This window comes from Symphalangus syndactylus, chromosome 19 (assembly GCF_028878055.3).
Source record: "Symphalangus syndactylus isolate Jambi chromosome 19, NHGRI_mSymSyn1-v2.1_pri, whole genome shotgun sequence".
Classification (NCBI taxonomy): Eukaryota; Metazoa; Chordata; class Mammalia; order Primates; family Hylobatidae; genus Symphalangus; species Symphalangus syndactylus.
In genome coordinates this window covers 16,415,415-16,435,031 of record NC_072434.2, presented here as the reverse complement: position 1 = coordinate 16,435,031, position 19,617 = coordinate 16,415,415, and the positions used below count along the sequence as shown (strand labels likewise).

At 43.2% G+C, this 19,617-nt stretch overlaps 1 protein-coding gene and 1 long non-coding RNA gene across 7 annotated transcripts; one reads left to right on the top strand and one right to left on the bottom strand.

Moving 5' to 3' along the window:
• Positions 1-306: 306 nt before the first annotated feature.
• Positions 307-1,815, bottom strand: LOC129458371 (uncharacterized). Its single transcript, XR_008649602.1, has 3 exons — positions 1,723-1,815; positions 1,214-1,248; positions 307-1,101 (listed from the first exon to the last, which is right to left on the bottom strand). It is a non-coding gene; the product is annotated as an uncharacterized lncRNA (long non-coding RNA).
• On the top strand, positions 1,603-15,463 carry DYRK3 (dual specificity tyrosine phosphorylation regulated kinase 3). Of its 6 annotated transcripts, none has more exons than XM_055234136.2 (4): positions 1,654-2,183; positions 2,997-3,090; positions 3,769-3,880; positions 13,658-15,463. In XM_055234136.2, the coding sequence occupies exons 2-4, from the start codon at positions 3,074-3,076 to the stop codon at positions 15,233-15,235; spliced, it is 1,707 nt and encodes a 568-aa protein (XP_055090111.1). In that variant the 5' UTR covers positions 1,654-2,183; positions 2,997-3,073; the 3' UTR covers positions 15,236-15,463. The 6 variants fall into 6 exon arrangements, with proteins under 6 accessions (XP_055090109.1, XP_055090111.1, XP_063469707.1 ...); XM_063613637.1 differs by having other exon boundaries at positions 1,664-1,760; XM_055234135.2 differs by having other exon boundaries at positions 1,778-1,904.
• Positions 15,464-19,617: the final 4,154 nt, after the last annotated feature.

Below are 19,617 nucleotides of genomic sequence, written 5' to 3'. Positions count from 1 at the left end.
AGTGATTGAGAATGAGGTAAGAAATCATGTGGGGGCAAGCCTCATTCGACTGTTTAGGGAGGGCAGTAAAGTGGTCTGAGGTGTCTACATAAGTACTGAGAACGGGGATTTTTTAATAGAATTCTGCAATCTTAGAGCTGGAAGGGACTTCAACAGTAACCTCGTTCAATCTTTGCGTTGCCATGGAACTCTTTCTTCAAACAAAAGCTTCGTAAGAGCCCAAATATAAACCCCTGTGAAAGCAGAATTGCTCTGGTTGCAGAGTGGGGGAAGGGGGAGACAAAAAGAAAAAGTTTATTTATAAAATAAGCTTTAAAAAATCATCATGGAAGAAAACTTTTATTTATATGTATATCATAGAAAGGCTAAAGTAACATTGATGACAAAAAATAAAATTCCCCAAACCAATAGATTCTTAGTTTATACAGTGAAGATACTTTGGCTCTTTAGGGACATTTTTACTTGGAGTCATGAGAACAGAGGATATGACTTTCAGTCACACGGAAATGAGCCTTGGATGGGAATTTTTAAGATTTATGGGAACTGTGCTATGCTGATTTGGGACAATGAGCGTTCTGGTCCCACCAGGTGGCGCCCGCGTTCGGCATTCTGAGAACGTGGGTGTCTTCCGGACTCCAGAATCTGGACGGTCCAACCGCCTCGTGCTTGGTGGGTTTACAAACTCTGACTGGTTCTTACCACCCATCTTCCAGGAAATTTTTTTAAAAAAAAAAACAGACAAGCCCATAAAACATCTGACCAGATGGCACACTCAAGAAAACACTTGTGTTCGGGTGTTTTAACCTCCAACGATGGAAATCTGCTTAACATTGGTGTTTCTGAGGTGTCTTAGCATCAGAAAAGGAAAAAGACACATATACACACATTCTAAGGAAAAAGTCAGGAAGGGCCTTGCAGAGTTACTGGTGCGGCAAGAGGACGGTTAGGCGTTAGAAGCTTCTAGTTCAGGCTTTGCTGCTTCATGTTCATGAGGAAGCGCGGCTCCTTTGGCCTGTTTCCTGCGCTGCCTTCCCGTCTGTGGCTGACGGTTGCAGGGGAGTCAGACAAAGGCCCAGCTTCTATTGTGCATCCCAGCTAAGTCTGTAAAAGACGAAAGTCGTCGGGTACCTCGGTTACTGAGATCAAAGGTTCATAAATGGAGGCATCGTGTCAATTAATGGGTTTATTATTATTGCTTTCTTATGTAACTCACCAACGGCCGGAGGGCCGTCCCCGCGGTGGGAAAGCCTAAAACAATACACATATGTTTTCATTAACTTAAAATTCATATTGAAGCGGGAGATTTTAGAACTTCCAGGACGCAACGTGCTACTGAGGGCACCGCGGACCGTGAGGGGCGGGCAGCCCTTCTGAGATCGCGGGCTAACTGCTACTTTCACCCCTCCTCTGGACCCCTCTCTCCGTCCACAGCTCGCGCCAGGGAACCCGAGCAGCCTAGGCCACGAGCTCCTCGCCTCCAGCCTCCCGCCTCCCGCGCTAGTGCTAGCGCCGGCTAGGAGCGCCGCGTGGCCTTTACCGGCCACAGGCCCCGCCCCCGTGCGTCAGCGCGAGCTGCGCCGAGGCGTTTCCCGGGGGCGTGCCGCGGTTGCTAGGCGACCAGACCGCTCCCCCTCCCGCCCCTGCAGCTGCGTCTCCCCACTTCCCAGCCGGGGCCAGTCGGGAGCGAAGGCGCGCTGAGCTGCAGTGTCTGGCCGAGAGTACCCGTGGGAGCGTCGCGCCGCGGAGGCAGCCGTCCAGGTGTAGGTGGTGTGGCCGGCCGGACCCCCCAACTGGCGCCTCTCCCCGCGCGGGGTCCCGAGCTAGGAGATGGGAGGCACAGCTCGCGGGCCTGGGCGGAAAGATGCGGGGCCGCCTGGGGCCGGGCTCCCGCCCCAGCAGCGGAGGTAACGGCGCCACGGGATAACGGGCTGGAGGCGCCACAGGGAGCGGCTGGCGCTGGCAAGCGAAGCTTGGGGGCGGGAAGGAGGTAGAGTGAGCCCTCAGTAGGAGGGACGAGGGCAGGGGTCTGACTGCCTCCCCGGGACCGCCCCCATCTCGTCTCCATCAGGGCCCCCTCCCCCCATCCCTGTCTCACCGGGCGCGGGGGAGGGGCTAGAGCGGAGTTAGAGCAAGAAGAATTTCCACCCCTGGATTACCTCTGAAACCCTAGATCGGGGTATATGGTAAGGAATTACGAAAATCGAGGGCTTTTTGTGGGGCTTTTTATTAAAGGGGGGGAGCCCGGGAGCAGTACCTTGGAAAGAAGCCCTGTTGCTTAGAGCGGATAACCAAGGGCTGAACTCCTGGGGTTTGCTGTGAGGGGTGCGATCTAGCTTCGGATGTACAGGTTATGGGCTGTGCTGGGTACGGCTTTCTCCGGATCCTATTTTGAGAGATTCCCCACCTTGCGTTGTATTTTACACCTAAATGGAAAGAAGAGACCCCGCTCCCTGCTTTATTTGCATGCAGACTCTTGTTAATTTCCTCTGGCTGTTAGTCACTAGGCAATTTTGCACGTTTTCTTTTTCTTTGTGTATGTGAATGCCTATCCTGGTTTGTTTTATCAGGCTTATGGCAAAGGGTCAGTCACATCCAGAATATTTGGTTTCTGTCGGTGAAGCCATTCCCTGTTAAAAATATAAATAATTCTATCAGAATGTGAGCATGTTTTTAAAAAGAGCATTCCAAAAATATTTGTAGTGGTTTTTTCCCTTTGTATTTTTATAACACATCCATAAAGAAAACTCTAGAATGAATTTCACAAAACAGTTTTTAAAGGTGACCAGAATATTCCAGGATATTGTAAAAGACATTAAAAAATTATTCCTCTGCAACATCGTCATTGTTATATTCATAATGTATCATGTAAAATGATACAGTGAAATGCTGATGTGTGTAACTGGGAAATCCGTGTTCTTGGTAGCAGATGAAATACATTATTCAGGGCCATCTTGTGGATTAAATAAATCCTCTCCGTCTTTTGTGTTCCCTTACAGTGGTGGAGCCACAGTGTTAAAGAACAGAGAAGTGATCCTTAATCATTTAGAATTTTGCCTCCACCATCCACCAGAAAATGAAGTGGAAAGAGAAGTAAATTCAATACATTTTATAATTTAGAGCGTCCTTTTAGTATTTGCTGTAGTACTTACTGTATTTTTCTACAAGTTAGGTAGATATAAGTAGGTAAGTAAGTAAATGAATAAAGAGAAGACAGCCTTAAAAAGGCCTTTCATTTCTTGCCTGTAAGACCCAGAAGTGTGTAGACTGGAGCTAGTCTTCCCATTAACATGGGGAAGACAGGCTCAGAGGAGAAGGTGGCACTGGGGAAGACAGGCTCAGAGGAGAAGGTAGCACAGCCAGTGTTAGAGCTGAGATTAGAATCCAAGTCTCTGACTTGAGAAACTATTACATCTTTAGTTTTTTCTGGTCTTTTTTTTTCTCTGAGCTTCAGATTCAAACTAGCCTTTATTTTCAAGTAGTAAGTTATTATGAGATCCTTCTGATAGTCCTTATTGTTTTTAACAACATTCAGAAAGACTTGTTTCAACTATTTTAAAATACAAACCTAGAAATGCTGTCCTTGAAAAACAAAAGTTGGATTTACTCTGTTCCTCTTCCAAATGCCCCAGTTGTTTGTATTCAGTGCCAAAATGTAGTGTAGACATTTATTTCTATTACTGTTCCTTGTAGCAGATATGAAGCAGTTAAGACACAGGATTTTATATTCTTCAGTTACTGACAGATTTTGTCTGTAATCCTTTTAACTAGGTTGGGGGATGGTGTCTATGACACCTTCATGATGATAGATGAAACCAAATGTCCCCCTTGTTCAAATGTACTCTGCAATCCTTCTGAACCACCTCCACCCAGAAGACTAAATGTAAGTAAAAGAAATAATTCTTTGTACATGAATTGTTTTGGAAAGGAGGAAGTGCTACTTAATGCTCAAGGTACACTTATGTATCACTGACAACCAGACTTTTTTTTGTTTCTTTTCGATTTCTCTTGACTTTGGAATAACAATGTCTGTGGTCCAAATTTAGCTTTTCAGAATGATTTAAGTTTGGAGCTCACCTTTTTATTTCAGTTTCCACTGGGATAAATATATAGCACTAGGAAAAAAATAATATGCTACTTTTATTTAGGTAATGCTTATTTTTGTATAGGATGATATACTCCTAGTATTACAAAGGCCCCTTTTAACAAAAATAAGAAACAGAAAACATCTCAGAATTCATAGATCTGCAGGGGTTTTTTTTCACCTGCATGATGGAAATGCAGTCTTTGTTTATTAGTATGCTAAAGAGAACCATTTTATAGATAGATGATAACTAAAGTCTCGCTCTGTCGCCCAGGCTGGAGTGCAGTGGCACAATCTCGGCTCACTGCAAGCTCCGCCTCCCGGGTTCACGCCATTCTCCTGCCTCAGCCTCTCCGAGTAGCTGGGACTACAGGCGCCCGCCACCACACCCGACTAATTTTTTGTATTTTTAGTAGAGACGGGGTTTCACCGTGGTCTCGATCTCCTGACCTCATGATCCGCCCGCCTCGGCCTCCCAAAGTGCTGGGATTACAAGCGTGAGCCACCGCTCCCGGCCTAAAATAGTTCGGTTTTTAATGCATTTAATCATTTTGGGGACTGCAGACACTTAGCTTTTTAAAATTTATTTATTTATTTTTTTTTTTTTTGAGGCGGAGTCTCTGTCCCCCAGGCTGGAGTGCAATGGCATGATCTTGGCTCACTGCAACCTCTGCCTCCCGGGTTGAAGTGATTCTCCTGCCTCAGGCTCCTGAGTAGCTGGGATTACAGGCGCGTGCCACTACGCCCCGCTAATTTTTGTATTTTTAGTAGTCAAGGGTTTCACCATGTTGGTCAGACTGGTCTCGAACTCCTGACCTCGTGATCACCCGCCTCAGCTTCCTAAAGTGCTGGGATTACAGGCGTGAGCCACTGCTCCTGGCAGCTTTTTTTTTTTTAACTTAAGATAAAATTAATTCACATTCCCTCAGCATGCATCGAGTGGTAGGCAGAGCAGGGTTTAGCCAAGTTCCATGACAAGGAGAGGCTATCCTATGACTTTAAAATTTGCTGCATATGTCATCAGATGAACAAACTGAATAATTGAATTGACTCATTTGTAATATTTCTCTTTCACATTTCTGTGTTTAAGACCTGAAATTGTTTCTATATGGAAAAATCACTTGTATTTTTCATTGTCCTTCCTGTTGTCATTAGTTTTTGCTTAAAATCAACCTTTTTCCTTTTTTTTTTTTTTTTCCTGAGACGGATTCTTACTCTGTCGTCCAGGCTGGAGTGCAATGGCATCATGTCGGCTCACTGCAACCTCCGCCTCCCGGGTTCAAGCAATTCTCCTGCCTCAGCCTTCCTGAGTAGCTGGGATTACAGGCGCCTGCCACCACACCCAGCTAATTTTTGTATTTTTAGTAGAGACAGGGTTTCACCATGTTGGTCAGGCTGGTCTAACTCCTGACCTCAAGTGATCCACTTCCCTCGGCCTCCTGAAGTGCTGGGATTACAGGCGTGAGGCACCGCACCCGGCCCTTTTCCCCACTTTCAACACTAGTAGTATATAAAACGTGAGCTAAAAATATTTTGAAGGCTGGTCACCCTATTTTTCGTCCCCTTTTTGGAGTGTAGTGGGGTTTCTTTCTATTCTTTGCAAGTTTGTTTCTTTAATATGTCAAAATGTCTAAGAACTTCAGAACCATATACATCTTGTGTTGCCCATCAGATTGCTTGGTTACTTGCTGCCAATTGGCTCACCTCTATAGGAAACTATTTGCAATTGGGTTGAAGTGTTAACATCTGACTTTAAGTCATTTTAACTGATTTTTTTTTTTTTTTTTTTGAGATGGAGTCTCACTCTGTTGCCTAGGCTGGAGTGCAGTGGCACAATCTTGGCTTACTGCAACCTCTGCCTCCCGGGTTCAAGCGATTCTCCTGCTTCACCCTCCCAAGTAGCTGGGATTATAGGCACCAACCAACATGCCTGGCTAATTTTTGCATTTTTAGTAGAGACGGGGTTTTACCGTATTGGTCATGATGGTTTTGAACTCCTGACCTCCTGATCCGCCCACTTCAGCCTCCCAAAGTGCTGGGATTACAGGTACGAGCCACCGCGCCCAGCCAAGTCATTTTAACTTTGATTCACAGTTAGCCAATGCTATTTACCTTCCAGTAGGTTACTTATACTGTATGTTTCAGGATCAAAAATGAATTTCTTACTGCATGGTGTTAGGCATGACAGTTTTGTTGGGGAGCAAGAAGATTTTAGATGTCTTTACTCACTACTCATTTCTTTCTTTTTTTTTTTTTTTTTTGAGACCGAGTCTTGCTCTCTCGCCCAGGCTGGAGTGCAGTGGCGCAATCTCAGCTTGCTGCAACCTCTACCTCCTGGGTTCAAGCAGTTCTCCCTGCCTCAGCTTCCTGAGTAGCTGGGATTACAGGCATCTGCCACCATGCCTGGCTAATTTTTGTATTTTTAGTAGAGATGGGGTTTCGCCATGTTGGCCAGGCTGGTCCCGAACTCCTGACCGCAGCTGATCCGCCCACCTCAGCCTCCCAAAGTGTGGGGTTTACAGGCGTGAGCCGCCGTGCTTGGCTGTCTTTACTCATTTTGTTGAAAAAATAAAAAATAAAAAATGCCTTTTGACCTCTTGGTGCCACTTATATTTCATTATGCCATGACTCTATCCCGAGATCCTGTTACTCTTTTTACAAAGTTTTCTAGCTTCATTTATTCAAGATGCTCCTACATTCTCATGGTAAACTATAAATCATCTGCCCATAGGCTTTTGTTGGGTTTTGTGTTACAGGGATTTAGGGTTTGGGGGCTGGGGAAAAGGTAGGGTTTTATATCTGGGTGAGAAGGATATTCCTTTATTCCTTTTGAATTTCTCAGCAAGTTTTTTTTTTTTTTGGAGACAGTCTCTCATTCTGTCGCCCAGGCTGGAGTGCAGTGGCGTGATCTCGGCTCAGTGCAAGCTCCACCTCCCGGGTTCACACCATTCTCCTGTCTCAGCCTCCCAAGTAGCTGGGACTACAGGCGGCCGCCACCACACCCGGCTAATTTTTTGTATTTTTAGTAGAGACAGGGTTTCATCCTGTTAGCCAGGATGGTCTCGATCTCTTGACCTCATGATCCTCCCGCCTCGGCCTCCCAAATTGCTGGGATTACAGGTGTGAGCCACCGCGCCCGGCCATACCATAATTTCTTTATCTACTCCTTGATTGATGGGCATTTGGGGAAATATTTAGTGTTTTAAAACAATTATACTTTAATATGTGTGAATACTGTAGATTTTTTTAGAACAATGGAAGGAAGGTTTTATTTGTAGCACATCAGACTTGATATGTAATTGATTCAGGCCAGTATTTGAGTTATTTACAGGAAAGGAAAGAAAGTTAAGAAGAGAACCCCTCCCTGAAAGGATTCCCTATTTAATAAATGGTGCTGGGAAAACTGGCTAGCCCTATGTAGAAAGCTGAAATTGGATCCCTTCCCTACACCTTATGTAAAAATTAATTCAAGATGGATTAAAGACTTAAATGTTAGACCGAAAACCATAAAAACCCTAGAAGAAAACCTAGGCAATAACCATTCAGGCCATAGGCATAGGCACGGACTTCATGACTAAAACACCAAAAGCAATGGCAACAAAAGCCAAAATTGATAAATGGGATCTAATTAAACTAAAGAGCTTCTGCACAGCAAAAGAAACTACCATCAGAGTGAACAGGCAACCTACAGAATGGGAGAAAATTTTTACAATCTATCCATCTGACAAAGGGCTAATATCCAGAATCTACAAAGAACTTAAACAAATTTACAAGAAAAAATCAAACAACCCCATCAAAAAGTGGGCAAAGAATATGAACAGACACTTATCAAAAGAAGACATTTATGCAGCCAACAGACACATGAAAAAATGCTCATCACCACTGGCCATCAGAGAAATGCAAATCAAAACCACAATGAGATACCATCTCACACCAGTTAGAATGGCGATCATTAAAAAGTCAGGAAACAACAGGTGCTGGAGAGGATGTAGAGAAATAGGAATGCTTTTACACTGTTGGTGGGACTGTAAACTAGTTCAACCATTGTGGAAGACAGTGTGGCGATTCCTCAAGGATCTAGAACTAGAAATACCATTTGACCCAGCCATCCCATTACTGGGCATATACCCAAAGGATTATAAATCATGCTGCTATAAAGACACATGCACGTGTATGTTTATTGTGGCACTATTCACAATAGCAAAGACTTGGAACCAACCCACATGTCCATCAGTGATAGACTGGATTAAGAAAATGTGGCAGACAGCTGGGTGCGGTGGCTTACACCTGTAATCCCAGCACTTTGGGAGGTCGAGGCGGGCGGATCACGAGGTCAGGAGATCGAGACCATCCTGGCTAACACGGTGAAACCCCATCTCTACTAAAAAGACAAAAAATTAGCCAGGCGTGGTGGTGGGCACCTGTAGTCTCAGCTACTTGGGAGGCCGAGACAGGAGAATGGTGTGAACCCGGGAGGCGGAGCTTGCAGTGAGCTGAGATTGCGCCACTACACTCCAGTCTGGGCGACAGAGCCAGACTCCATCTCAAAAAAAAAAAAAAAAAAAAGGAATTGCTTGAACCCGGGAGGCAGAGGTTGCAGTGAACCAAGACTGTGCCACTGCACTCCAGCCTGGGCAACAAGAGCAAAACTCCGCCTCAAAAAAAGGAAAATGTGGCACATATACACCATGGAATACTATGCAGCCATAAAAAAGGATGAGTTCATGTCCTTTGTAGGGACGTGGATGAAGCTAGAAGCCATCATTCTGAGCAAACTTGTAAGGACAGAAAACCAAACACCGCATGTTCTCACTCATAGGTGGGAATTGAACAATGAGAACACTTGGACACAGGGTGGGGAACATCACACACTGGGGCCTGTCATGGGGTAGGGGGAGGGGGGAGGGATAGCCTTAGGAGATATACCTAATGTAAATGATGAGTTAATGGGTGCAGCACACCAACATGGCACATGTATACATATGTAACATATGTAACCTGCGTGTGGTGCACATGTACCCTAGAACTTAATAATAAAAATATAATAATAATAATAAAAAATAAGAGAACCCCTCCCTGTGTGGAAAAATTACCTCCCAGAATTCTCCAGATTCACTGGAGAAGATGATATTGATGGTGGACTACACTGAAGTAGCCTGCTTTGTTCTGGAAGGCATGCTTCAAGAGAGACATGAAGTGCAGCCTGTGTTGAGAATGTGAACAGGAGAGTGGGTGAGGTAAGGCAGATGTATCGGGGATGGTGAACCTACAGAATGGTGGAGGCAGGGACAGCACAGCCCCTTTTAGGTATCCAGAGGGCTCCTACTTGAAATTTGGACACTTCTGTGTAGTTACCAAAGGCAAGGTAAGACTTATTTTGCAAGGAGAGAAATTTAGGCTTACTTTAAGGAAAAACCATGAGTCAGGGACTCCAAGTGACATCTTTAATATTATTGTAATAGTTTGGGGAAATTACATTTCTGATATGTATCTGTTCTTATTAATGTTGTGTACCTGAGACCCTCTCATTATCACAAACAGAAATGAAGACCTTCAGAGCCAGTGCAGCCTTACACGTAAGCAGAGTAGGGGAAATTCCCAGGGACAGACCCTGTACCACAAATACCTTTCCTAACAGCTTGTCACTGGTGACTGCAGTTCCTAGAGAGGCATTCCTTTGGGTTAGGGCATTGATCTTCTGTTGAAGTTCAAATATCCATGGAGAGGTAACACAGTACATTGTATAGCGAGTGGAAAGCATGTTTATGTGGGGAGAAAGTGGGTGAGGCAATTCCGTGTATCCTAAGTGAAGGCCTATTGTGGGGGGCCCTCATTGAGCAGAAGACATAGTGCTAGATGCTTGATGGAGGGAGATCAGACTGGAGAAATGGAGGAAGCCACCAGCGAGAGAAGAGAGAAAAGTGGAAGGGGAAGGCTGTATAGGAACTTAAACTTTAATGTACTGAGAATTTTGCTGAATTGTAACCAGTGTCTTTTAAATATTTTATAGTTGGTGAAATTATTATTTTTAATTAGAATTTGATTCACACAACATCATGCAAGTAGATATTATTATCCACATCTTACAGATAAAGAAACTGAGGCTCAGGAAGGCAACAGGGACCTACAGCTTTTTTTTATTATTATTTGAGAAGAAGTCTTGCTCTGTCGCCCAGGATGGAGTGCAGTGATGCAATCTTGGCCCACTGCAACCTCTGCCTCCTAGGTTCAAGCAATTCTCCTTCCTCAGCCTCCCGAGTAGCTGGGATTACAGGCACACACCACCACACCTGGCTAATTTTTGTATTTTTAGTAGAGATGGGGTTTCACCATGTTGGGTCAAGCTCCTCCCCAACTCCCGACCTCAGGTGATCTGCCCACTTTGGCCTCCCAAAGTGCTGGGATTACAGGCATGAGCCACCACACCTGGCTGGACCTACAGCTTTTAAGTAGCATAGCCAGGACCCCAACCCAGGCCTTCTGACTCCCTGTTTCTTTAGGATGTGGTTCAAAGACTTAAGCAGTAAATATTTAGATGCATTAAAGTTAGGTAGTAAAGATTTTAAGGAAAACTAGCCAAGATGCTTGTAGATGTTTGTTTTTGTTATGTAAATCTAATTAAAGCCAAATAATTAAAATTCTTTTCCTAGTGCCACCAAATTTATTCCCTAATAGATTGCAGGCTGGAGTGCGGTGGTGCCATCTGAGCTCACTGCAACCTCCACCTCCCCGGTTCAAGCGATTCTCCTGCCTCAGCCTCCCGAGTAGCTGGGAATGCAGGTGCACGCCACTATGCCTGCTAATTTTTGTATTTTTAGTAGAGACGGTTTCACCATGTTGGCCATGCTGGTCTTGAACTCCTGACCTCAGGTGATCCACCCGCCTCGGCCTTCCAAAGTGCTGGGATTACAGGCGTGAGCCACCGCGGCTGGCCAATATTTAGATTCTATATGCAGGCCTGTTTATTTTCTTGACCAGTGATACTTTTCTATTTTGGTATCACAGAGACTATATGTACTTGGGCAATATCTGGCCCCTTTATTTTAAAACTAAATGCCAAGCTGTGGCTACATTTGAACTGGCTCCTTGACTTTGTTTAAGATCATATAATACATCGTGTAACTGTAAGTGTTCTATAAATATTTAAATTGATTAAATGACTTTTAAAAAGGAGCAAGCAGAACTTTTATAACTGAATTACGGGGGCTGTCTGAGGTATGCCAACACTTAAATTTGTGTCATTTATGTTTTTTAATATTGTTTTTTGTTACTTATTTTTGGTAATTTATAAATACAGTTTTTGTTTTGCTTAGGTTATATTAAAATTTCTAGTTTTTAAAGGTTTGACTACTTTTTAGCTTAACATTTTTAGAGATTATAACCGTAGCCCAGAGCTCCTCTGGAATTAATGTGTTCCTCATACTACAGGCTCTCTGAAATTGCCAAACAGATAAAGGACATAATTCTTCAGGGTCCATTGAGAAAAACAGTTGTTCTTTTAAGTATCCTAGACTTCCTTTTATTTATCTTAGACTTCCTTTTCTTTTTAACAACAGATTTAACATTTTTATCTTTCCAGCCCCTTCTTAATATTTTTCACTTATTTCTTTTTTTATTTTATTTTTTTGAGACAGTCTCTCACTCTGTTGCCAAGGCTGGAATGCAGTAGCGTGATCTTGGCTCACTGTAGCCTCCACTTCCCAGGTTCAAGTGATTCTCCTGCCTCAGCCTCCCAAGTAGCTGGGATTACAGGCATGCATCACCACATCTGGCTTTTTTTTTTTTTTTTTTTTGGTATTTTTAGTAGAGGTGGGGGTTTTGCCATGTTGGCCAGCCTGGTCTCAAACTTCTGGCCTCAAGTGATCTGACCGCCTTGGCCTCCCAAAGTGCTGGGGTTACAGGGATGAACCACCATGCCTGGCCAAAGTTTTTATTTTATTTTTTATTTTATTTATTTTTTCGAGACAGGGTCTCACTCTGTTGCTCAGGCTGGAGTGCAGTGGCATGATTTGGCTCACTGCAACCTCCACCTCCTGGGTTCAAGCAATTCTCCTGCCTCAGCCTCCCAAGTAACTGGGATTACAGGTGTACACCATCATGCCCACCTAATTTTTGTATTTTTAGTAGAGACAGAGTTTCACCATGTTGGCCAAGCTGGTATCGAACTCCTAACCTCAAGTGATCTACCTACCTCGGCCTCCCAGAGTGCTGGGATTACAGGCATGAGACACCACACGTGGCCAAAAAATTTTATTTTTTAAGGTGTACTGTATGATGTTTTGATATACATAGTGAAATGATTACTACAGTCAAGCCAATTAAACGTATCTATCATCTCACATCTCACATTAGACGTATCTCACATCTCACATTAAATATATCTCACATTTCACATTACTTTTTTCTTAATAGTAATTAATTAATATTAATTATTAATTTTACTTAGGTATAAAAATTAATATTAATTAATATTAATTTTACTTAGGTGTTTGGTTGTTTTTGTCCTTCTTTTCCTCCATCTTATTTCAGAAAACCTTGTTTCAGTTCAAAGAATCTTAATTCAGAGGAGTAAGTAGAGCTTTTTTCTGTGGGTCACTATCCCTTCCAGGAGAAGATTGTGGAAAACCTGGTGAAAGGAGTAGTACTCCTTTATCAAGTAGGCTCTTGCTAGGGAAGAGTTTTATAAGAAGCACCCCAGGGACCTTGGACCCTCACTGTTACCAGGTACTTGAAGAATTGGTCCAGATGATCTCAAGAGTTCTCTTTAACTTAGAGCTTTTGTGATTCAATGAATGGAGTTAAAAGGCTGCAGTAATTTATATGGGGACCTGGGAGTAGATGATTGAGCACTTTGTTGATTCCAGGCCATAGTCAACATTCAGCCCTGCTAGTCTACAGGTGCTGGGAGAACCTGGTGCTGAGTTATGTTAATGGGAAGGACCCTTGAATAGAAGCCAGAAGACCTATTCTGGTTCAAATTCTGCTTCTGTCACTTGATAGTACCTTCTTGTTTATACTTCAGTATGCATTATTTTGATCATGCTATATGCCCTTAATATTTGGGAAGATACTTGAAACAATTAGTAAACAATGTAAGATAGTGCATATATTATACATAATCAAGTACCAAATTATGTGGCACAAACTGGAAAAGCTGCAGTTAGGATGTAAGATTAATTAGTATGGGCTTGGCATAGTTCTAAGTGAAAGAGAGAGGAATTGAACTGGGCTTTGAAGGAATGTAGGAGTCGAGGGGATGAGGGGTGGAAAGATTCTCAGTACAAGGACACATCTGTAAGAAGGAACCAGGCATGTGGGGGGCATGATAAGATCATCTTGTCTTGAACAAAGCAAGGCATGTATGGGGGTTAGGGATGTCCGCAATATTCAGGGAGTCTGAAAATTAATATAACACAAATTGCTAGAGACTCTTGCTTTTCTTATCTCCTTTTTGGGTCATTTTAACCTTAAAGTAAACACGACTGGACATGTTTTGTTGTTAATCAGTTGGAGGAGGGAGGATTCTTCCATCTTTCTAATGTTTTTAATGACTTATATTCATTTTCTCTTTCATAGATGACCACTGAGCAGTTTACAAGAGATCATACTCAGCACTTTGTGGATGGAGGTGAGATGAAGGTAGAACAGCTGTTTCAAGAATTTGGCAACAGAAAATCCAATACTATTCAGTCAGATGGCATCAGTGACTCTGACAAATGCTCTCCTACTGTTTCTCAGGGTAAAAGTTCAGATTGCTTGAATACAGTAAAATCCAACCGTTCATCCAAGGCACCCAAAGTGGTGCCTCTGACTCCAGAACAAGCCCTGAAGCAATATAAACACCACCTCACTGCCTATGAGAAACTGGAAATAATTAATTATCCAGAAATTTACTTTGTAGGTCCAAATGCCAAAAAAAGACATGGAGTTATTGGTGGTCCCAATAATGGAGGGTATGATGATGCAGATGGGGCCTATATTCATGTACCTCGAGACCATCTAGCTTATCGATATGAGGTGCTGAAAATTATCGGCAAGGGGAGTTTTGGGCAGGTGGCCAGGGTCTATGATCACAAACTTCGACAGTACGTGGCCCTAAAAATGGTGCGCAATGAGAAGCGCTTTCATCGTCAAGCAGCTGAGGAGATCCGGATTTTGGAGCATCTTAAAAAACAGGATAAAACTGGTAGTATGAATGTTATCCACATGCTGGAAAGTTTCACATTCCGGAACCATGTTTGCATGGCCTTTGAATTGCTGAGCATAGACCTTTATGAGCTGATTAAAAAAAACAAGTTTCAGGGTTTTAGCATCCAGTTGGTACGCAAGTTTGCCCAGTCCATCTTGCAATCTTTGGATGCCCTCCACAAAAATAAGATTATTCACTGCGATCTGAAGCCAGAAAACATTCTCCTGAAACACCACGGGCGCAGTTCAACCAAGGTCATTGACTTTGGGTCCAGCTGTTTCGAGTACCAGAAGCTCTACACATATATCCAGTCTCGGTTCTACAGAGCTCCAGAAATCATCTTAGGAAGCCGCTACAGCACACCAATTGACATATGGAGTTTTGGCTGCATCCTTGCAGAACTTTTAACAGGACAGCCTCTCTTCCCTGGAGAGGATGAAGGAGACCAGTTGGCCTGCATGATGGAGCTTCTAGGGATGCCACCACCAAAACTTCTGGAGCAATCCAAACGTGCCAAGTACTTTATTAATTCCAAGGGCATACCCCGCTACTGCTCTGTGACTACTCAGGCAGATGGGAGGGTTGTGCTTGTGGGGGGTCGCTCACGTAGGGGTAAAAAGCGGGGTCCCCCAGGCAGCAAAGACTGGGGGACAGCACTGAAGGGGTGTGATGACTACTTGTTTATAGAGTTTCTGAAAAGATGTCTTCACTGGGACCCCTCTGCCCGCCTGACCCCAGCTCAAGCATTAAGACACCCTTGGATTAGCAAGTCTGTCCCCAGACCTCTCACTACCATAGACAAGGTGTCAGGGAAACGGGTAGTTAATCCTGCAAGTGCTTTCCAGGGATTGGGTTCTAAGCTGCCTCCAGTTGTTGGCATAGCCAATAAGCTTAAAGCTAACTTAATGTCAGAAACCAATGGTAGTATACCCCTATGCAGTGTATTGCCAAAACTGATAAGCTAGTGGACAGAGATATGCCCAGAGATGCATATGTGTATATTTTTATGATCTTGCAAACCTGCAAATGGAAAAAATGCAAGCCCATTGGTGGATGTTTTTGTTAGACTAGACTTTTTTTAAACAAGACGAAACATTTTTATATGACTATAAAATAATTCTTCAAGGGCTAATTACCTAACCAGCTTGTATTGGCCATCTGGAATATGCATTAAATGACTTTTTATAGGTCAATGCATCTTTGTTATTATCGTCAGATATATTTCAACTGATGTATTATACTATTGGTTTAAATCTCTTTCTCTCAAGAAAGAAGGTGTAGCAAAAGTATCCCAACCACTCCTTGCTTCTAGTGTCCCTCAGCGTCTGTTCTGGAGGGGTAATTTGGGATGCGGTGTTGTGGCTGAGAGCCAATGCTAGGTCCCTTGCCCCAGTAGGCCATTCTCTAGGCTCATTCTAGGTGAAAGAGCTCACAGCAGACTGTGGGGTGGGGGAGCACCAGGAAGCTGTTGGTGACCTGGACAGTTGGTGTCCCTGGTTTTCAATGACTCATTCCTCTTCCCTTCAGTTCCCTGATGTTTGGTGTTACTATTTTATGTTATTATTTTGCCTCTGATTCGTTTCCTAGTCAAAGCATTTTACAGAAGCCTTACCACTTTACCAAATAACCCTGTAAGGTGCTGATTTAAAAACTGAGTCATATGCATCCCTCCTCCTTTCCTCTCCCATGCCCAAGGAAGATGAAACAGCTTCTCTGCCACAATTGACCCAGAGTGGTAAAGATAGAGAATCAGCATGAAAACTGCAGTTCCCCAGCTTTGTGACTCCACAGACCAGCCTCCTTGCTACATTTTCATAGAATCTCTTCCTTATAAAAGTAGTCACTCTCGGGTAAACCTTACTACAGTTTAAAAATGCTTCCCTCTTCTCTTTACAGCTACTTGCCACTTTAATGTGCCACATTTTTTCCCCCCACTTTCACTTTAAGCTTAATGCTATTCCCTAGATCTGAGTGAACTTCAGTTAGAAGAAGAAAACTAAAAATCCAGAAACTGGTGATAATCAAGTTTTCCCTTTTATGTTTCTTAATTTTATTCTCTTCAACAGGTTTTCTTTTTCTCTGCTAAGATTTAAACAGTGAGGGCTGATAATAAAACTAGTTGTTAAGCCGGTGTCCTACTTAGAAGGGTGGAGACGGGACAGAAACTAACTCACTGCTACTGGGTTTTGTTTTTTCTTGTCCTTTCCTCTATTTCTGTCCTCTTCCAGAAACAAAAGTATGCTCAAGTTCTATCCTAAATGTGTGCTCTTGGCTGGGTATAGTGGCTCATGCCTGTAATCCTAGCACTTTGGGAGGCTGAGGTGGGTGGATCCCTTGAGTCCGGGAGTTCAAGACCAGCCTGGGCAACATGGTGAAACCACGCCTCTACAAAAAATACAAAAATTAGCTAGGTGTAGTGGCACATGCCTATAATCCCAGCTACTTGGGAGGCTGAGGTGGGAGGATCACTTGAGCTGAGATCATGCCACTGCACTCCAGACTGGGTAACAGAGTGAGACGCCGTCTAAAAAAAAAAAAAAAAAAAGTGTGTTCTTTAAAGTAGAATATTTGCTTTTTACAATATAGTTCTCAGAATGATCCAGTTCCATTTATTCTTCTGGAATGTGGTACAAACTCGATGAGAATGGAAGAGACTCTTTGTTGGGCAGTGTAGTAACAAGAAAAGAAAAGAAAAATGCCATGAGTACATTATTTAAGGAACTTTTGCTTTATCCAAAAGTAGTCATGATTGCTGTAGCACAGGCTGTGAAAAATGAGAGAGTGCAAATCTCTCTCATTTAAATGTCCACAGTGGCTTTAGTCTTCCCAAGTACAAGGGCCAGATGGCAGAGAATAGCTTAAACTGAGCCTTCAGCCTCATTAATAGGAGGAAGTCTTGGTACTTTTGGTGACTAAGAAACTGGATTATTTAAAACCTTAATTATCTCCTTTACTCCTGGTTTACAGAAGGCAATAAATATACAACTCCTTTAGATCCCTCTAACTCTGCTGAATTTTCTTTCTTTTTTTCTAAGTCTGCATCCTATCTCTTGATTCCATTGCCTGAAGAAGCTGTGTGAAATTAGTCTGGTTGTTGGTTTTCTTGTCAGATAGTGGCATCTTGATCTCTTCACTTGTCGCACTAAATGCTGCTCATAACCCATCCTCTTCTTTACTCATCACTGCTTTCTTCAAGGGAGTTCTTGAAACTGCCTCATCTACCTCATGATCTGCTAGTCGAGATAGTGACTCTTTGAAAGATTGGTAGTCCCTGAATTATCCAACGTCTGCTTCCCTGCATTAACCACATTGCATAGGTTTGGGAATTTTGCAGGTGCTAAATCTTCATGGCCAGGAAGACAAAACACCTTGAGAAATGGGAACATCTCTTCACTGTGTTCTTGAATCAGCCTTCTTTCAACTACCAAGAAATGCATGATTTCTCTGCCAACTCCAGGAAGTAGTACAGCACGATTGAATCCTTCTTCAGTGAATCTTTTTCATCGTAACGTAGGGTGTAAAACCTCATATCTAGTCAAAAAACTCAAATCTACTTTTTCAGTAGATATGAGCTTACATTGACTTATGAATGGTTTTCCTGTAGGCCCAACAGTGTCATGACCCTCCAGTTGAAACAAAGCATGAGTTATTTTTATATTGAATCCTTGAACTGCTAGCCAGGTAGATGTTTCCTTAAAGTCCAGAGCAGGATCCAAGTCAGATGAAGGAGGTGGCACACCTGGCTTAACTGCAGATCAGGGAGCATTGAACCTCTACAATTTGCTGCATTGGATTTCTGCGTGAGTTTCTCACTGAATAGTAAATTAGAGAAAATGCTGCTTTTACTATTTTGCATTTTATATCAACATTAGCAGCCTGTTCCCACTCAGGTGCTGTCCAAGGCACATGTTTCCTTGGGATGTTTGGACAGAACGATCTGGCTTGATGTATTTCTTGGGCTCTGGTACCACATCATAGAGTTGGTTAAATGTAGCCAGCAGCAGTGTCAAGACAGCTGACACTGTCTTCCAAGAGTGAATGCGTTGGCCTTTGGAACTGCTGCTAAAGCCTTGTGTGGGGTGGCGAGCACATCTTTAGGTGGCAGCAAGGCTATACCTGATTGACACAGATCTGCAGTCTCTTAACACCATATTGCTGTTGTACTGAATTTTCTAACTTGGAGAAATTTAAGGATCTCCTGCATTATCTAGGCAGAGCATATGTTGAGGTTGTTTTTGCCAGTTGTTATCAGTGTCGAAGAACTGCTCCCGTAAGCAAACTGTATTAAAAGGCTTGTGTGTGCTCTATTTCTGTGTATCGAATGGACTATAAGGTTACTGAAACTGGGCTAAGTGAAAGTGTATAGACAACTCATTACACTGTAGACAGTTTTTAGAAAGCTACAGGAAGGCAAACGGATGTTTCTGCCTCAATTTGGCAACCGAGAGAGTGATGCAGAGCAGAGTCATTGAAGTTGGCATACCTGTCTTCTGCAGGCCAATTCAAGTTTGAGGAGAGTGGGCTGGTTAAAAACATGGTGCTCATCCACATGGATTTGAGGAAGTTTATGGGTGGGTTTCAAGCTTAGGGACAAGTTGTGGTTTTCAGAGGCAGTAACCCTATGCCACCTTATTGGCCACTGTTAAAAGTTTCACTTGGATCCCTGCCCAGCGATAGCAATGAGTGACTGAATTGGATCAGAGTTAGTACAGAAATTCAGACTGTCTGTTCCTCAGTTACTGGATTGTTCTTTAGCCATTTTTCTTCTAGTCATTTCAGTCAAACTGGTTAGGTTAGGTGACTTACTGAGTTCTAAATTGACAAAATTTAATTTCCAAGTTGTTTCTGACACGGTGAGAATTGGGTTAGAATTTTTATTTCATTCCCCAAGTCATTTTTTTTCTTTTTCTTTAATTTTCTTTTTGAGACAGAGTCTCGCTCTGTCGTCCAGGCTGGAGTGGAGTGGCACAGTGTTGTCTCACTGCAGCCTCAACCTCCCAGGCTCAGGTGATTCTCCCATCTCAACCTCCACAGTAACTGGGACTACAGTCACGTGCTACCATACCTGGCTAATTTTTTGTGTATCTGTAGAGAGGGGGTTTCACCATGTTGCTCGGGCTGGTCTTGAGCTCCTGGGCCCAGGTGATCCATGTGCCTTAGCCTCAAAGTGTTGGGATTATAGGCGTGAGCCACCGTGCCCAGCCTCATTTTTTCTTTAAATATGGAAAATTGGCTAATCCACCTAATACCTGCTCATCTTCTAGTATTCTATCCTACCATCTACCCTCAGAGTTATTGATGTACTCTTTCATCATGTGCTATCATGATTTCTCCTTAGATTAGAAAG

Excerpts from the sequence above, each read along its gene's own strand:
- DYRK3 (XM_055234134.2), top strand. The coding sequence starts at position 1,828 with ATGGGAGGCACAGCTCGCGGGCCTGGGCGGAAAGATGCGGGGCCGCCT. Across the intron at positions 1,905-3,768 it reads CTCCCGCCCCAGCAGCGGAG|GTTGGGGGATGGTGTCTATG; the intron begins GTAACGGCGCCA and ends CCTTTTAACTAG. Across the intron at positions 3,881-13,657 it reads CTCCACCCAGAAGACTAAAT|ATGACCACTGAGCAGTTTAC; the intron begins GTAAGTAAAAGA and ends TCTCTTTCATAG.